Source organism: Anguilla rostrata, chromosome 2, assembly GCF_018555375.3.
Source record: "Anguilla rostrata isolate EN2019 chromosome 2, ASM1855537v3, whole genome shotgun sequence".
Classification (NCBI taxonomy): Eukaryota; Metazoa; Chordata; class Actinopteri; order Anguilliformes; family Anguillidae; genus Anguilla; species Anguilla rostrata.
The window spans coordinates 19,932,812-19,952,801 of NC_057934.1; the positions used below are offsets into that span (position 1 = coordinate 19,932,812).

Here is a 19,990-nt window from a genome sequence, read left to right on the forward strand (position 1 = left end):
TAATAATAGGCTCAATCACCATTGTGTTACCTAATTCGGCAATAGATAGTGACATTTATTTTAATGAAAATCTTCGAGATTATTACTTTAAAATATTACTTTATTTAACAATATACAAAAATGTATTTACATTATTACAAAATAAACTACATCTTCTGCATACACACAGATGCACATGCATACACACACACACACACACGCACACACACGCGCGCACACACACACACACAGTCCTCTGGTCCATTGCTGGTGTTAGTCTGAGCCCCCCCTCACCTGTGTGCAGTGGAAAGTGTGCCCTGTAGTGGATCTCTCTGAATCGGGCTGCTGCAAGTCCCCACACTGGGAGGAGTACCTCGCGCAGCTCTGGCCTCTGTTCTCACTACCGATGCTAGCAGAAGCGCTACAAGTATACCAATGGGAACACCAATAGCCGCTCCATAAGGCCCTCTAAACGACCCCACTATGGATCCCAATAGTGCACCCACTATGGCCGCCAGAAAGACTAGAATAGGCTTGACATAGTGCTGCAAAATGGCCATGGCCTCTTCTCTGTATCCCTGTTTGACGGTCTCCAGGTCCACCCTCAGCCCTCCGCTCTGCTCCACCTCCTTCTTCTCTGCTTTTTCTGCTGACACTGACACAAAAGTATCAGAACATTAAAGTTACATATATAAGCCCTTTTTCAACCACAGTCTGTACTGGCACGAACAAGACTGGATGGGGCCCATCTGTGCAGTGGAACAGTGACTTAACAGAATGAGCCACCAGCCCACCAATGACCTTTAAATCACTTACATTCAAAACAGCAGCAGGTACAGCCATCATATTGTGTATGTACGAAATAATGATGCCTGATATTGTCTGCATTATGTATGATGGTTTTACCTGTCGACATTTTTATGTGCTAAAACAGTGTGTGTGTATGTGTATGTATATATATATATATATATATATATATATATATATATATATATATATATATATATATATATATATATAATGTTTTGATACTTACTGTCAGGTGGGGTCTCAAGACTGCCACTCCTCTTCCTTGGTTTAATCTCTGTTTCTCTTGTGTTTAGCTCCTCAACCTGTTTCTTAAGTTTCTCAATCTGTGCCTTATACTCATCTTCCTTTGTTCTCCAGCTCTGTTTGAGTTGCAGTTCACGCTGGTCATATTCTTGTCTCAGCTCGGTGTATTCCTTTGGCCTTGCGCTCTCAATGATGTCATAGTAAACCTGGGGCAGGTAGACCTCGCCGCGGTTTTCTGCCACCATCTGCTCGATCTTCCCGAACAGGTCCATGACTTGGGTGCGGGAGCAGTCCTTGGCGATGTTCAGGACATGGTACCTGTAGCCGCACTGCTCCACCAGCTGCTGCAGAGACTTCTCTTTGCTGATGTGCTCCTCGATGGCGCTCCTCTCCATTTCCTCTTCGCAGGTGAACAGCACTAAGGTGTGTCTCCAGATCCTCTCTCCCAGCAGCTGCATGTGGGTCTTCACTGATTTCTTTTCCCTCTGCGGGAGTTCCTCCACAGGGATGGTCAGAAGGACAGCGTGGGGTCCCGGAGGACACAGGAACGCACTACGGGTCATTTCCTGTTTCACCTGTTCATGCGTGCGAAAGGTACTGACCCTGTCCCACCCTGGAGTGTCCACAACAGTGACGCGCCTTCCCGCCACCTCCGCCTGTCTCTTCACACACGACACCCCTTCATTCCCGCGGAACTCATCTTTCCCGAATATGGCGTTCCCTGCAGCAGACTTTCCAGCACCCCTCTTTCCCAGAAGGACCAGTCTCAGCTCGGAGAGCTGGGGGGACTCCTCTGTCAGAGAGAAGGAGACATGGCTGTAAGTGCTGAGGACATTACTTACAGAGACAGTGGGGTAGTATAATGGTTAGGGAACTGGTTTTGCAACGCAATGTTGCAGGTTCAATTGTCAGGAAGGTCACTATTGCGGTACCTTTCAGCAAAGGTTATTTATCCCAAAATGCTTTCCAGGTGTGTAATTGTATGTTTTTATAAAAAGCTGAGGAATTTGCTCAGGATAAGATTGTCTACCAAAAGCTTAAATGTAAATGAATTTGCCATGTAAAAAGCTTTCACCTGTTTGCTTAATAATGTAAAAGTGTTAAAACATCTGTATACATGCAATTTTACATTTACCACTTTTGAGGCCTATTGGCCCACATCTTATATCTTACAATTGTGTCACTATTGTAATCAGTTGGTGGGTGACTAGGTACTAGACCCCCCCTTCCTCCTAAAAGCCACACCCCCCTACCCCCACAATCAAGATGCATAGCCCTAAACTTATTACCCATGTGCTCCAAGGAATATCTTAATTATTGTGTCACCATTATATGTTGAGAACAACAACATGCACACAAGGCAGTATAGAAAATCCAGCAACAGGTTGGACACTGCTCAGTGAAGACAACATGAGGATATTGCAAACACTGCAGTACTGGATTCAGAAAAAGTAGCTGCAAATATAATGTCTGCCTCTGCAGATCACAGGAACTGCATCCTCCTCTATCACACTGAACAGGGAGACATGGACACATATGAAGACAAACAATATGATTATTTGAGGAGTTAAAGAATAAAGTAAGAATAAAAGTTGAACATGTGTCTGTTATGTTATCACAACTGAACTATCAAGTTTGAGCTTTAAAACTAGGACTATTGTATCTTTGAGTATTTTTACCGGGAAGCATAATGACTATTTCTGCTACCGCTCAAGCCCAACGCTGCATTTTACAGCATGTTCAGAAATTTGCACCATAACAAAAAAGAGGTAATTTTCCAACACATTCCACGTCAGAGGCTTCCTACAACAAGGTTTTAAGAGCAAAAAAAATGCAATTGAATTTATTTTACAATTACGTCTGGGTCTCACGGGCTGAGAAGGCAAGCTCGAATGTTGCCTTCGTTCAGAATCGAGACTACAATTGTCCCAAAGACGATCAGTCCAGTAAATCTCCTCGGTTCGTTGCTATTGATACGCGCTAATTGCCAAAAAGGAGAGGACAATGTAGTTCTGATACCCTAATTAATTCAGTCGAATTAATGTGGCACAGTTTGTCGCGTCTACCGAATTCTCTCTCGCTAAGCTTCTGACTAAATGTCATTAATGCATATGCATTTTAAAAGTTTTCTCCATCTGCTGCCTTACGTAGCCATCAGCCCATATTTTATAAGGTAGCCTACTTGATCTCCATTTCGGTCAAAGTTCACCCGCAAGCGCAGCTAATTGCTTCACTTCATCGCAGATAAAATGGAGCCTTGTATGTTATCCTTCAGTTCATATTGACCTTATTCACAATTCACAGCCTACATTTCCTATCATTGGTCCGGATAACATTTTTGATCCGAACCACTGTAAAATAATGTTCTCATCAGCATCGAACTGCACCAAAGTTAACTTGGAAGAGGACCGAGACGTGTTTTGCGAAGCACGGTTCGCTTGTCCGGTGGGCACCCAAGTGTTTGATACAGGTCGAACCGAACTTAGAAAATAAGTTCGACTGATCCACACCAAACGATGCAGATGTGAAAGCACCATTAGAATAACCTCTATAACATCTTTAGGTTCGTGTCAGCTCAAAATGGCGTATTTTCGTAGCCTTACCTCCATGATGCAACGTCGACATTGCTTTTTCTTGTCTGTTCTCGTCAGTTAAATCAACCAGTTGAAAACCAAAAATGACCGCAAATTACTTGATGCATTATCCTTGGACCAAACTGGAAACGCTGAAATTATATATGGCACGAGAAACTTGTCAAAATGTAGGCCTGTGCGCCATTGCCGACTTCCGCGCAATTCATATCTTACTTTCGTTTTCTTAGTTTTGACATCCTGGTACGTAAACTGCGGTTAATGTTTGATCCAGAGTGAAAATGCCTCCTACTGGCCAGCCGACACACAGACGTACAAACCATGCCAGGTAGCAGATTTGTTAACGGAACAATCCCACGAAAGGTCTGGCAAACAGTGCACCTTAATTGCTGTTACAGACTAATCATTTCCAGACAGCCGCTAAACCATGCACGTAAAACACATTCACCATAATTCATTCAAGTTTTCGAATAGATTAAAATCATCCAGTGCCTTAAAATATTCACTGGAGGTGTGTAAAAAAAATAAAATAAAAAAAAATCCGTTATAATCATCCTTCATTGTACAAGGCAGTAAAGATTTGGAGGGCATGGTAAATCGTTTCCAAACTGGGTCTGTAGCCCTGGTCTTGCAGCACTTCAGAGTCTGCTGGTAGTCACTGTTACTAAATGTAAACAGTGCCCTGGTCTCCGTTGTCTGAATTGGTTGCTGATTTTAGGGGGCGACATAGCTCAGGAGGTAAGAGCGGTTGTCTGGCAGTTGGAGGGTTGCTGCTCTGAACAAGACAAGCTGATTGGTACCTTGCATGGCAACCTTTCACCGTGTGTGTGTGTGTGTGTGTGTGTGTGTTTTACTATCTTTGTGGGAACCAAATGTCCCCACAAGGATAGAAAGATGAGGAAAACTATGCAAGGTGGGGACCTTTTGCTGGTCCCCACAAGTTCAAGAGGCTGTTTTAGGGTTAGGACTTAGGGTTGGGGTTAGGGTTACAATTAGGTTAAGGTTAGGGTTAAGGTTAGGCATGTAGTGGTTGGTGTTAGGGTTAGGGTTAGGGTTAGAGGTTACGGAATGAATATAAGTCAATGGGAAGTCCTCAAGTACAACAATACAAAGGTGTGTGTGTGTATGTGTGTGTGAATGAGAGGCATCAATTGTGAAGCGCTTTGGATAAAAGCGCTATATAAATGCAGCTCATAACCTCCCATTGTCACATTTCTTTATAATTAGTGTACAAATGTTATATAAATGTGAAAAATTAAATCTCTGATTTTTAATTTATTGGCAATTCGGCAACCAAATTATTTAAGTGGGTAAATAAATGTCTCCTTCAAGAGATGACGATATTTATTAGTAGATCTTCATAATATCTTAGTAATCTTTGTTCTAGTTACAAGTCTAAAAGTAGGTTCAGCAGGAAACCAACCAAAGCAAACACAACCAGTTTCATTTTGAAAGATCACATACTTTACACAGGTATGTTACAGTTACATATTTTTTGTGCATTTAAAAAAAAAATATATATATATATCTTACAGTGGGTGATAAGCATTCAGAGAGACAGCAAACACACAAGAAAAAATATACCCAGTAAACAGCAAATTAAAATTTTAAATTGCAGTTTTAAAATTCAAATATTTGCTTTGATTGCAGAAGTACATGTAGAATACAAGTAAAAAGGCTGCGCACCATTTGGAAATAGAATCTCCCACCTCTCTCCTCCCAGTGACATTATGATTTAATCGTTCATTCATGACGATCACAGACTCTTTAGGCCAACCAGATACTCAACTGTTCTTAACTCTGAAAGGTTCTGCCTCCCTGCTCTTGAAGCCAAAACATCCCAATTCCAGGCATCATCTGAAAGGTCATACTGGGGTGTGCCCAAGGGCAAGACTAACAGACTATGCTAACGGACATTCTGTATTGTACTGGAAACTCCTCCATATAAGAGCCAGAGAGGATGGATGGAAACACTGGAGCTGAATATCTGTGGCGTTTAAAGAATCTGTGGGAGGACAGTGACAGTGTTACTATGATGGAGAGCTTCCAGAGACTGGGAGAAATCAGCTAACAGACTATGGTCACTGGCAGAAACATCTGCCATCCGCCTGTGCTTCACTGCATTAAAGCTACACGGATTTGCAGTGCTGCAACCATCTTGAAAAGAAAAAAAAATCGCAGTTCAAGGCTATAAGGTTATTCACTGTTGAGACAGGGGAACATATAGAAACATCTGTGCCAAACTTTGGGGCAAGAGCACCCCCTTCAGCAACAGTCAGACAAAGCAATAGAACAACAACCCAGTCCAATAAAGTAAATATATCTAAAACATGCTTAAAATACATAAGTCAATGCATACTGGCTTGGGTATATCTGTAAGGCAGAGCTTGTAAAAATAACTTGTAACAGATTTTAAATATTGTGCAGGCTCATAACAGATGTGAAAACACAAGTTTCTTTAGTGTTGGTTCAGTTCACATCATCATAAGTCTGCCTGCTTAACACACACCCAGACCTACGGTCACTTGACAGAGCTTATGCTTGGTTTTTTTTTTCCGAAATGAGCCATTTGAACAGATATTTAATTAAGCTTTGGAGGTTAAAGCCGGTGCTCAAGGGATATTATAATTGTTCAACTGGTAAATACAAACTTCCAGCCTTCCATAAAACTAAATGCACTACCTACAAACCAAAGGCACTGATTTGTGACCCGTGACATGGCTAACAGCTTTCTTAAAATGTATACAGAAGTTCTACGTTATCCAGCATTCACATGCATAATATCAGCTGAATACTTTGAATTCAGAATTCATGATGCAAATGAAATTAAAATATTCAAGGGTTCATTGCAAAAACAACAAAACAAATATTCTTGAATTATCCAACAGATTTTATGTGTGTGTGCACATGTGTGTTGCGGGGATTGGGGCAGGACAATGCAGACAATGCAGCTCAACTTCTGTGTTATGTTATACAACAGAAATTAATAGGAAGCCATTTTTTTGCATTTTTGTCTGGCTAAACATTAGCAATTCATGTCAGTTCCAAGTAATTCACATTGTTTGCTGTTGTTTTCTTGTTGGCACTAATACTACTAATTGTTAATATGCGTGATTTAAGCCTTCTTTAACTGTTAACAGCAGTCAGTTCCCTTGCCTTATCTGTTTTAAGTTCAAATTAACTGCCATGTTAATCATTGTTTCTTACCTTACAGGAGCTCCTAACTGCCCTTCTTACTTGTTTTGCTATACACACTCAATTAATTGCTTTTAATAATAAAAGATTGACTGGACTTATATAGTCCCTTTCAACAGTCTGTTCGCAGAGTGCTTTGCATCAAAGAGATTTTATTTATTTCTGTTATTTTTCAAAATAGGAAAACCAAAACAAATAACGACAGCCAAGTATGATAATACATGTAATTACAGAAAATTTAAAAACAATTCTGGAAAGGTTGGTCTTCAAAAGTGATTTAAATCTGGACACAGAATAGACAGTCATCCCAGTAAATATTTTTTTCTGATATCACTCTGAACAACAGCATCATTGTAGTGGCACCACTGTTATAGAAACCTTCAATGGGCATATCTGCAGAGCTCCAGGGTTACTGCCATCGTCATTTCCACAGGGAGATATATATGGGAAGACCCTCTCTGTAAAAGTATCTATAAAAGTGTAAATATGCGACATGTCACTGGGGTCGAAGAAGGACACCTCTCCCTTGTCATAGTCCAGCTCCACTCTGATCTTCTGGGGTTTCCTCTCAAGGGTGAGGTGTGTTCCAGAAGCCGAGTAATACTGATCACCATCCCTCAGCAACAGAACCCAGTATCCCCTCAGTGGGCTGCATGTGACCTGTCCCTTCCTGCCGATAGACTCTTTAGCCACTCCTATGGTCCACTGAAGTTTGTTCTTCACGTCCACCTCCCAGCTGTGATTCCCTGAGGTAAACCCCTCTGAGCCCAACACGTTCACACAGTAATTAAACCTCTCTGGGTTGTCAGGAAGTGGCTGTGTAATGTCAGCGTATCTCACATTGGTTAGGTCATCAGACAAAGAAAGTCTGGGATGTGCAGAGTTTGGGTCCAAGGTCACAGGAGCTGTAGGATAAATGAGTGAAAATGGAAAAGATCCATATGAAGCGGCCAATAAACAAAAATAATATGCATATATATGTTCCCATCTGATCATATATGGCACATAAACATATACACATACTGTGAATGGTCTCATCTGACCATAACTGATCTCAACTGAGGGGTGAAATGCTGAACTTTGATTGGAACTGGGTACTATGGTCAGATGAGACCAAAATTGAGCTTTTTGGCCAGGCATACCAGCTGCGGATTTGGAATCTTAAGAAGGATGCTCACGTTGAAAAGGGTGTCACACCTATGGTGAAATATGGTGAAATATGGTGGTGGATCTTTCATGTTATAAGGTTGTCTTGCACCTGTTGCATCTGTGGGCCAAGACATTTTGAACAATAAACCTCAGCCCTGCCCAGAAAGATCAAACTTCTGCAAATAGATCTTTCAGTACACCAGTGATCCCATGAAATACCCGTAAATAACTTATGATGTACTCCTGTGATTTATTGGTCTTCAAGGCTTTCCATGCTTCAATTAATTAATTTGTTTGCTTGTTTGTTTTCATGGGTGGTGGTGGTGGTGGTGGGGGGGGGGGGATACCTGGAAGAAGCAGGGGATTCTGCAAAATTTCCAAAAACATGCATTTGTTTCCTATACCATTTTCAATTTTCACTGATTTATATTTTTGGAAACATTTTCAGTGTCATATCCTTTAAGAGGATACATGTGAATTGAATGTTTGTGATTTTTGCTCTGTAATGCACTGGCACATTGGATTTGAAATAAAACAATAAATATGAGGTTAAAGTGTATATTATCAGCTTAAATTTCAGGGTATATACATCCATACTGAGTGAACACTGTCATCTTAAATGCATATCAGGTCAAAATGCATCCAGACTGCATTGTATATTTCATTTTATTTACCAAGGTTATATGCAGAATTATATTAAATTACTATACTATTATATGATGATCGCCTTTGCAGCCCCATTCCCTAGATACTCACTGTACTGCACCATCTCCAGCATCTTTTCCCAGACTCTGAACTTCAGGTTGCCCAGGTGTTTGGCCACATCTATTAGTACCCCTGAGAGCAGCTCCGGATCCTGCAGTGTGCACTGGGCTCTGCAATGACAAGCAGGAGTCACTCAAGCCATGGGGAAGGAGTCACAACACCAGTGACTGACATAATGATCATTACATACCTCACTGAGGTCTGGCTGAACTTCTGAAAAGACAAAAAGACAGTTACTTTCGAATATCAGAATACACAACGACTCATCATATAGAATGATGAGAACAGTCCATTCAGTCCATCTAGGCTCATCATTTGTCTACAGTCTAGACTCTAGACGATACAGCCCTGTGTTAAGCCACGCCTTAAACACTCCAAGAGTTTCAATAAAAGATCATTTAAAAGATTTAAAAAAATATATTCATTGTGGATACTACACCATTGATAGTTTATGATTACAGATTGAGTTAGTTAAACAGAGCTCTATGCTAACATTTTTTTTCCTTGGAGCACATGTGCTCCGAAGTAGAAAAAATTAGGAGTGAACTTAATACATCCTAATTAGTAGACGTGCTCCTAGATTATTTGTCCAGGGAGCACACATCATTTTCAGGAGCAAATGCTCCTAAAATGGGAGCACTTTTGAGCCCTGTTAAAATTTCTGGATGAAAGAGGCCTTTCAACTTGATTATCCAGGCTGCTGACATTGTCCAGTCAAGCAGCTTGTACAATGGCAATATTTTCTTGGGGAATCAAACCGACCAAGTTTAGTTTTATCAGCGCTACAGCACTATGTGAGTGCATACTAATGTGATTATGGGTCCTCTACATGGATGTCATGTGCTTCCCGTCCTCTCCGTGGATCTCCTCCTGGTGGATTTTCCCCAGCTTGCTGCAGACAGACCCTTCTCGATCTCTGCCACGGCAGAAATGTAGTAAAAATCACATGTAAAAAGACAGCCAATTGAGAGGCTCACCTCAGTTGTAATTAATGATATCCAATCTCTTGGTCCTGTAATCTCTGCCCATGGGTTGTCCTATCATTGTTATGCCGATGACACCCAACTCTTTCTCTCCTTCCCGCCCTCTGACACTCAGGTCTCTGCTCGCATCTCTGCCTGCCTGAGGGACATCCAGAGCTGGATGGATAACCACCATCTTAAGCTGAACCCAGGCAAGACGGAGATGATCTTCATCCCTGCTCCATCCTCTAACCTTCTTGACTTTTCTATTTCCCTGGGGGACACTGTGGTGTCATCATCACCCACCGCAAAAAACCTTGGAGTGGTGATGGACAACAGACTGTCCCTCTCCCAGAACATCACGGCGGTGAGTCGAACGTGCAGGTTCTTCCTGTACAACATCCGGAGAATCCGCCCTTCCTCACCACCTACGCAACCCAGCTCCTGGTTCAAGCGATGGTCCTGTCCCGCTTGGACTACTGCAACTCGCTACTGGCTGGTCTGCCAGCATCCGCCATCAGACCCCTGCAGCTCATCCAGAATGCTGCAGCGCGTCTGGTCTACAACCTCCCCAGACATTCCCATGTCACCCCCCTGCTCACTGACCTCCACTGGCTGCCTGTTATGGCTCGCATCAAATTTAAGTCCTTGGTGCTTGCATACCAGGCAGCTAAGGGTCAGCACCAGGGTACATTCAGAGGATCATCAGACCCTACACACCAGCCAGACCTCTCCGTTCTGCCACCTCTGGACGCTTGGCACCTCCCCCTCTTCGCGTCTGCACTTCCCGCTCCCGTCTGCTGTCTGTCCTGGCCCCTCGCTGGTGGAATGACCTCCCCGTGATGGTCAGAACAGCAGAGAATCTCACCACTTTCAAACGCAGACTGAAGACTCATCTCTTCAGGCTGCACCTCTCCCCACCCCTCCCTAGCCTATAGTTCAGCTCATTGTACCTAGCTAGGATAATTTGATTATGTTAGTGTATCTGGTAGGATTGTTTTTGTATGATTAGGTGTGATTCCAGTGCTAGTTTGTACTTTGTACTTGGTAGGATTCTTGCTGCTGAACAAGCTTACTCTACAGGGTTGGAGTCCTGATCGATGTGGTCACTTCTGGCACTACGATCCTTACTTCACTCTAGTGTTTCTTTTGCGCCTCTACATCTTGAAACCTATGCACTTGTTGTACGTCGCTCTGGATAAGAGCGTCTGCTAAATGCCTATAATGTAATGTAATATGGACATTTACAGATCTATGTATGCATTTACAGATCTGTGTACGCATTTGCAGATTTATGTATGCATTTACAGATCTGTGTACGCTTACAGATCTGTGTACACATTTACTGATCTGTGTACGCATTTACTGATTTATGTACGCATTTACAGATCTGTGTACAAATCTGATTACGCACACACTGATTGAGATACAGTTACACAACTCTCCACACGCATTTGCAAATAATTCTGCTGCAATACTACACCCATAATAAATCACATTCACCACCATTCTTTCGAGTTTTCAAACAGCGTCAAATCGTCCAGGTCCTTAAAATATTCACTGGAGGTGTGTAAAAAAACTTTTAGTTATAACCATCCTTCGTTGTATAAGGCAGTAAAGATTTGGAGGGCAGGGTAAATTGTTTGCAGACTGGGTCTGTAGCCCTGGTCTTGGAGAACTTCAGAGTCTGCTGGTAGTCACTGTTACTCAATTAAAACAGTTTGACACAGACTTCACTCATCTGCCCTGGTCTCCGTTGTCTGAACTGGGTGCTTATTTTAAAGTGAAAAACAACCCCAGCAGACTCACAAAACGATCCAGTAGACCCTGTGATTCTTCGGGATCAGCGTTGGGCACCGCAGAAGATCTTGCGGCACTCTGGGATCAGGGCCCAGGTACAGGCAACGACAGAGAGGAGCTCATAACCTCCCATTGTCACATTTCTATATAATTAGTGTACAAACGTTATATATAAATATGAAAAATCAAATCTCTGATATTTTATTTATTTACTGACAATTTGGCAACAAATTTATTTTTCTAAGTGGGAAAAAACTTATATAAACTATAAAGATTACTACATCTTCATCTCTTGAAAGAGACAGTTAAAGTTATTTAACATGTATTTTTATTTCTATAATTATTTTTTTCCAAGAAAGCTAATATTAAGTTCAGCAAGAAACCAACCAAAGCAAATACAACCAATTTCATTATGAAAGATCACATACTACACACACAGGCATGTTATATTTATATATTTTTTGTGCATTTATTGCTTTTTATGCATCTTACAGTGGGGGATAATCATTCAGAGAGGGACACAGCAAACACACAAGAATAATTTCCCTAGTAAACAGAAAATTAAAATGTGAAATAGCAGTGTTAAAATGATAACATTTAATTGCAAAACTACATACAGAATATGAGTAAAACATCTGTGCACCATTTAAAAACCGAATCTCAGTGACATTACAATTCAATCGTCCACTGGCGACGATCACGGACTCTTTAGGCCAACCAGATACTCAGCTGTTCTTAACACTGAAAGGTTCTGCCTCCCTGCTCTTGAAGGCAAAACATTCCAATTTCAGGTATCATCTGAAAGGTCATTGCGACTGGGGTTGGAATGAAAACCAGCATACACAAGGGGGTCCCTAGGACCGAGTTTGGGAACCCTTGTTCTAGGCTTTTGATGGGCTCTGGAGTCTGTTAAGACAAATTACATTACTTTACAGTAATTTAGCAGACACTCTTATCCAAAGCAACCTACTGTACACAACATTCTACATAGCATTTACATAGCATCCATTTATACAGCTGGATATATACTGAAGTAATGCAGGTAAATATCTTGCTCAAGGGTACAACGGCAGTGTCCTACACGGAAATCGAACTTGTGACCCTCAGGTTACAAGACCAGTTCCTTACCCGTCATACTACACTGCCAGCCTAATGACACCATGAATTCTAAAGAATAAAACTTAAAAAATACATATTTTTACAGAATAGATCGCTCAAGACCCAACCCACCACACCCCACAAAGGCATGAAAAATTCCCTGGCCATCAACCACTGACAAACAGTGCTGTAAGTACAGTATTCCCCCCCCCCCCCCCCGATTTCCTCTATTATTGCATATTTGTCATGCTGAATGGTTTCATATCATTTGACAAAATGTAGTATTAGACAAAGAGAACCTGAGTAAACACAAAAACATTTTTAAATTATTACATCATTCATTTAATAAAAAAGTTATCAAACACCCATATCACCCATGTGAAAAAGTAATTGCCCCCTCAGTCACTAAATCAACCAATTAACCAAATTTAATTGATGATTACATTCCACTGATTGAGCACAGCCAGGCCTGATTGCAGCCAGCCCTGTTGAATCTAAACCTCACTCACATTGAACCTTACTATCAGAATGAAGTAGTCGCCACAAAGTATCTATAAGCACACTTTCCATGATCAAAGGTTGTCGGTGGTTGGGGAGGTGTAAAGTGTACCTGTATGACTTTTTAAAATAGACTTTGATGTTGTTTCTGTGGCACTATTTACACAATCACAAAATAAACGACATCTTCTGCATACACACAGATGCACACGCATAAACACACATGCACATGCACACACGCATGTGCGCGCGCGCACACACACACACACAGTTCTCTGGTCTATTACTGGTGTTGGTCTGAGCCCCCCTCATCTGTGTGCAGTGGAAAGTGTGCCCTGTAGTGGATCTCTCTGAATTGGGCTGCTGCAAGTCCCCACACTGGGAGGAGTACCTCTCGCAGCTCTGGCCTCTGTTCTCACTAACGATGCTAGCAGAAGCGCTACAAGCACACCAATGGGAACACCAACAGCCGCCCCATAAGGCCCTCTAAATGACCCCGCTACGGATCCCAATATTGCACCCACTATGGCCGCCAGAAAGACTAGAATAGGCTTGACATAGTGCTGCACAATGGCCATGGCCTCTTCTCTGTATCCCTGTTTGACGGTCTCCAGATCCACCCTCAGCCCTGCGCTATCCTCCGCTTCCTTCTTCTCTGCTTTTTCTGCTGACACTGACAAGCACAAAAGCATCAGAACATTAAAGTTACATATACAAGCCCTTTTTCAACCACAGTCTGTATTGGCACAGACAAGACTAGATGGGGCCCATCTGTGCACTGGAACAGTAATTTAGCAGAATGAGCCACCTAGCAGCCCATCAAGACAAGTTTAAATTACCTTTAAATCACTTACATTCAGAACAGCAGCAGGTACAGCCATCATATTGTGTATGTAAGGAATAATGATGCCTGATATTGTCTGCATTATGTATGATGTTTTTACTTGTCGACATTTTTATGTGTTAAAACAGTATATGAATTAATGCAATTAAACACTGAATATATATATATATATATACAGTAGAGAGTGCAGGCAGGGTGGAGCGGGTGGAGAAGAGTGTCAGGAGTGATCTGCGACAGAAGGGTACCAGCAAGAGTGAAAGGGAAGGTCTACAAGAGGTTAGTGAGGCCAGCTATGTTGTATGGTTTGGAGACGGTGGCACTGACAAAAAGACAGCAGACAGAGCTGGAGGTGGCAGAGTTGAAGATGTTAACATTTTCATTGGGAGTGACAAGGTTGGACAAAATTAAGAATGAGTATATTAGAGGGACAGCTCAGACGGCTTGGAGACAAAGTGAGAGAGGCGAGAATGAGATGTTTGGACATTTGCGGATGAGAGATGCTGGGTATGTTGGGAGAAGGATGCTGGAAATGGAGCTGCCAGGCAGGAGGAAAAGGGGAAGGCCAAAGAGGGGATTCATGGACATGATGAGGGAGGACATGCAGGTGGTTGGTGCAACAGAGGAAGATGCAGAGGACAGGAAGAGATGGAAACGGATGATCCGCTGTGGCGACCCCTAATGGGAGCAGCCGAAAGAAGAAGATATTATATATATATATATATATATATATATATATATACATGTTTTGATACTTACCGTCGGGTGGGGTGTCGAGACTGCCACTCCTCTTCCTTGGTTTAATCTCTGTTTCTCTTGTGTTTAGCTGGTCAACCTGTTTCTTAAGCTTCTCAATCTGTGCCTTATACTCATCTTCCTCTTTTCTCCAGCTCTGTTTGAGTTGCAGTTCACGCTGGTCATATTCTTGTCTCAGCTCGGTGTATTCCTTTGGCCTTGCGCTCTCTATGATGTCATAGTAAACCTGGGGCAGGTAGACCTCGCCGCGGTTTTCTGCCACCATCTGCTCGATCTTCCCGAACAGGTCCATGACTTGGGTGCGGGAGCAGTCCTTGGCGATGTTCAGGACATGGTACCTGTAGCCGCACTGCTCCACCAGCCACTGCAGAGACTTCTCTTTGCTGATGTGCTCCTCGATGGCGCTCCTCTCCATTTCCTCTTCGTAGGTGAACAGCACTAAAGTGTGTCTCCAGATCCTCTCTCCCAGCAGCTGCATGTGGGTCTTCAACGATTTCTTTTCCCTCTGCGGGAGTTCCTCCACAGGGATGGTCAGAAGGACAGCGTGGGGTCCCGGAGGACACAGGAATGCACTACGGGTCATTTCCTGTTTCACCTGTTCAGACGTGCGAAAGGCACTGACCCTGTCCCACCCTGGAGTGTCCACAACAGTGACGCGCCTTCCCGCCACCTCCGCCTGTCTCTTCACACACGACACCCCTTCATTCCCGCGGAACTCATCTTTCCCGAATATGGCGTTCCCCGCAGCAGACTTCCCAGCACCCCTCTTTCCCAGAAGGACCAGACTCAGCTCGGAGAGCTGGGGGTGCTCCTCTGTCAGAGAGAAGGAGACATGGCTGTAAGTGCTGAGGACTTTACTTACAGAGACAGTGGGGTAGTATAATGGTTAGGGAACTGGTTTTGCAGCGCAAGGTTGCAGGTTCAATTCTCAAGGAAGTCACCATTGCTGTACCTTTCAGCAAAGGTTATTTATCCCAAAATGCGTTCCAGGTGTGTAAATAAATTGTATGTTTTTTTTTTGTTTTTTTTTTAAAGCAGAGGAATTCGCTCAGGATAAGAGTGCTTGCCAAAAGCTTAAATGTATATTAATCTGCCATGTATAAAGATTTCACAGGTTTGCTTAATTATGGAAAAGTGTTAAAACATCTGTATGCATGCAACTTTACATTTACCACTTTTGAAGCCTATTAGCCCACAATTTTACAAGAGTTCCAATGTATATCTTGCAATTGTGTCACTATTGTAATCAGCTGATGGGTGACTAGGCACTAGACCTCCCCTTCCTCCTAAAAGCCACACCATCCCCCCCTCCACCCCCACCCCCACAATCAAGATGCATAGCCCTAAACTTTACATTACCCATGTGCTCCAAGGAATATCTTAATTATCGTGTCACCATTATATGTTGAGAACAGCATGCACACAAGGCAGTATAGAAAATCCAGCAACAGGTTGGACACTGCTCAGTGAAGACAACATGAGGATATTGCAAACACTGCAGTACTGGATTTAGAAAAAGTAGCTGCAAATATGATGTCTGCCTCTGCAGATCACAGGAACTGCATCCTCCTCTATCACACTGAACAGGGAGACATGGACACATATGAAGACAAACAATATGATTATTTGAGGAGTTAAAGAATAAAATAAGAATAAAAGTTGAACATGTGTTTGTTATGTTATCACAACTGACATATCAAGTTTGAGCTTTAAAACTAGCACTATTGTGTCTTTGAGTATTTTTACCGGGAAGCATAATGACTATTTCTGCTACCGCTCAAGCCCAACGCTGCATTTTACAGCATGTTCAGAAATTTGCACCATAACAAAAAAGAGGTAAATTTTTTTAAATTTAAAAAAAAGGTTTTAGCCTTTCTCCAGTGTTCGTTGCCCCCCCCCCTTATTATAATGTTCATGGCCAAATTTGGCCGGTCTGTTTCAACTGCTCTTATATTAACACAAAAACCATAAATCATCACCAAATTTTGTTTAACGCCTTGTTAAGATGTGAAACAATGTCTTCAACTAGTGGTGTGGGGCAGATGGGTGGGGGGTGAGGGGTTGTGGTTGTGGATCTGTGGGTGTGTGTATTGGGATGTTTGCCATCTGCTGGATGAACATAATATAGTTTTACCCATTCATTTCCTATGGCGGTCATATTAAACCCCGGAACACCACAGGTGTGACAAAGTTGACTAAACCACTCAAAAATCAATGAAAGTGGTGATCAGCAATTTTATATGTTCAAATGCCTAGTCTGGAGGAAAACATAAGGTCTTGAGGCAATCAGATGAAAAACAGAATATTTATAATTTAGGAAAGTTGTAAATTGGTCAGATTTGACCCGAACCCTGGAGGAGGGTTAAGAGCTGCAAAAAAGTAATTGAATTTATTTTTCAATTAATTATATCAATGTCTGGGTCTCAGAGGGCTGAGAAGAAGGCAAGCTCAAATGTTGAGTTCGTTCAAAATCGAGAATACAATTGTCCCAAAGACGATCAGTTCAGTAAATCTCCTCGGTTCGTCGGTACTGATACGCGCTAATTGCCAAGAAGGAGAGGGCATTATAATTATTATTCGCTAATCAATTCAGTGCAATTAAATTATGTGGCACTGTTCGCCGCGTCTACCGAATTCTCTCTCGCTCAGCTTCTGAATATGTCATAAACGTAGATGCATTTAAAAGGTTTTCTCCAGTTGCTGCCTTACGTAGTCATCAGCCCATATTTTATAAGGTACTTGATCTCCATTTCGGTCAAAGTGCACCCGCAACCGCAGCTAATTGCTTCACTTTATTGCAGATAAAATGGAGCTTTGTATGTTCTCCTTCAGTTTACAATATTCACCATATTCACAATTCACAGCCTACATTTCCTATAATTGGTCCGGATAACATTTTTGATCCGGACCACTGTAAAATTGTGTTCTCATCAGCATCGAACCACACCAAAGTTAACTTGAAAGAGGACCGAGACTTCGCTTGTTCGGTGCGCACCCAAGTGTTGGTGGAGCTTTCACACCTGTCAAAACGAACCGAACTTGGAAAATAAATTCGACTAATCCACACCAAACGAGGTACAGGTGTGAAAGCACCATAACCTCTTTCGGCGCATTCGTGTCAGCTCCAAATGGCGTAGTATTTTCGTGGCCCTTACCTTGAAGATGCAACATCGACATTGCTTTTTCTTGTCTGTTCTCGTCCGTTAAATTAACCAGTTGAAAACGAAAAATGATCCCACATTACTTAATGCAGTGTCCTTGGACCAAACTGGAAACGCTGAAATTGAGAGACTTGTCAAAATGTATGCGCCATTGCCGACTTTCGCCGCAGTTCACATCTTACTTGTGTTTTCTTAGTTTTGACATCCTGGTACGCAGACGTAATATACTGTAGTTAATGTTTGATACAGAGTGAAGATGCTTCCTGCTCATAGACACAAACCACGCCAGGTAGCAGATTTGTCAACGGAACAATTCCACGAAAGGTCTGGCAAACAGTTAACTTAATTGCTGATACAGACGAATAATTTTCAGACAGCCGCTAAACCATGTATGTAAATCACATTCACCATCATTTTTTCAAGTTTTCAAATAGCTTCAAATCGTCCATGGCCTTAAAGTATTAACAAGAGGTGTGTAAAAAAAAAAAACTTTCAGTTATAACCGTCCTTCGTTGTATAAGGCAGTAAAGACTTGGAGGGCAAGGTAATCGTTTACAGACCGGGTCTGTAGCACTGGTCTTGGAGCAGGGGAGGGCGGGGGCACGTTTTTAGTTAAGCTTATTTATTTAAAAATTATTTGGGTTTTATTACTATTTTTTGCTATATGTATAGTACATATGTCTGTTAGCTACAAAAAGACACCAAAACTAGATTTTCAGCTTCCAGCACTTACCAGTTTCTTACAGTTTTGCAGAAAGTGGCGGATGTGAAAATGTTCCAACGTGCCCCAGTGTTGTGTATTACCTTAAAAACGTATGCAAACAACATTATCTTCTTACAGTGACATGTTGTGTGATACAAACATGTTTTTCCCCACCTGCGTGTATTATTCATAGACTTATGTATTCATAATGTATATAACAATGAAGGAAGTAAAACCGGTCAAAGGTGAATATTTTAATTATGATGACCATTTTGATGAAACGCGTTGAACATGCAGAGAAGACAAAGAACTGAGCTGCGTTATCCAAAATGATCCTGTTTAATTTTGAAAAGGTTGTTGTTGTTACATGCTGTTACGCCATGAATATACAATGTGATTCAAGCACTTGAAACTGAATGATATCTAGTGGTATGTGAAGCCATGTTATAATATATGTGTGAAGAATTTTAACTAAATTAGTGACATTTTCTTTCATAACATCAATATAGTTGTGAACGGTGTTGGCAGAATGATGACACTCAGAACTGGCCTTCAACCCATTTATTAGCACGGAATAGCAAGGCAATAAGGGAGAGACATAACTTACAATGGGAAATGTCACTGAATCCATGAAACACAATGCGTCTCACTCAGGGTCTAACAACGAAAGAATGGTGTTACAACAAAAGAACGGATGACATGAACCTGATGCTGTCAGTAGGTAGTCCCTCAAGCTGGGCGCCGCAGAAGATCTTGCGGCACTCCGGGATCAGGGCCCAGTTACAGGCAACGACAGAGAGGAGCTCATAACCTCCCATTGTCACATTTCTATATAATTTGGGTACAAACGTTATATAAATATGAAAAATCAAATCTCTGATATTTTATTTATTTATCGGCAATTATTAATCTAAGTGGGAGCATAAATGTCTCTTTTAAGACATGATGTTGTTATTTTTATAGTTATAAGTTTTAAGTTATTTAAAATGTATTTTTATTCATATATTTATTTTTTTCGAAGAAAGCTAACAGTAGGTTCAGCAAGAAACCAACCAAAGCAAATACAACCAGTTTGATTTGGAAGATCACATACTTCATACAGGCATGTTACATTTATTTATTTTTTGTGAATTTTTATTGTTTTTTTATGCATCTTACAGTGGGGATAATCATTCAGAGAGACACAGCAAACACACAAGAAAATATTTACACAGTAAACAGCAAATTGAAATTTGAAATTGCAGTTTTAAAATAACATTTGCTTTAATTGCAAAAGTACATACAGAATACAAGTGCGCACCGTTTAAAAATCGAATCTCCCACCTCTCTCCTCCCAGTGACATTACGATTTATTCGTCCACTGGCGACGATCACAGACTCTTTAGGCCAACCAGATACTCAACTGTTCTTAACTCTGAAAGGTTCTGCCTCCCTGCTCT

At 41.7% G+C, this 19,990-nt stretch overlaps 2 protein-coding genes across 2 annotated transcripts; both read right to left on the reverse strand.

Annotated features, from left to right (window-relative positions):
• Positions 1–79: 79 nt before the first annotated feature.
• On the reverse strand, positions 80–18,041 carry LOC135247536 (GTPase IMAP family member 8-like). Its single transcript, XM_064321080.1, has 4 exons — positions 17,843–18,041; positions 14,691–15,500; positions 1,016–1,825; positions 80–634 (listed from the first exon to the last, which is right to left on the reverse strand). The coding sequence occupies exons 1-4, from the start codon at positions 17,862–17,864 to the stop codon at positions 270–272; spliced, it is 2,007 nt and encodes a 668-aa protein (XP_064177150.1). The 5' UTR covers positions 17,865–18,041; the 3' UTR covers positions 80–269.
• LOC135247542 (zinc-binding protein A33-like) lies at positions 4,453–9,040 on the reverse strand. Its single transcript, XM_064321089.1, has 2 exons — positions 8,724–9,040; positions 4,453–7,723 (listed from the first exon to the last, which is right to left on the reverse strand). Exons 1-2 carry the CDS (start codon positions 8,743–8,745, stop codon positions 7,167–7,169), a joined length of 579 nt encoding a protein of 192 aa, XP_064177159.1. The 5' UTR covers positions 8,746–9,040; the 3' UTR covers positions 4,453–7,166.
• Positions 18,042–19,990: the final 1,949 nt, after the last annotated feature.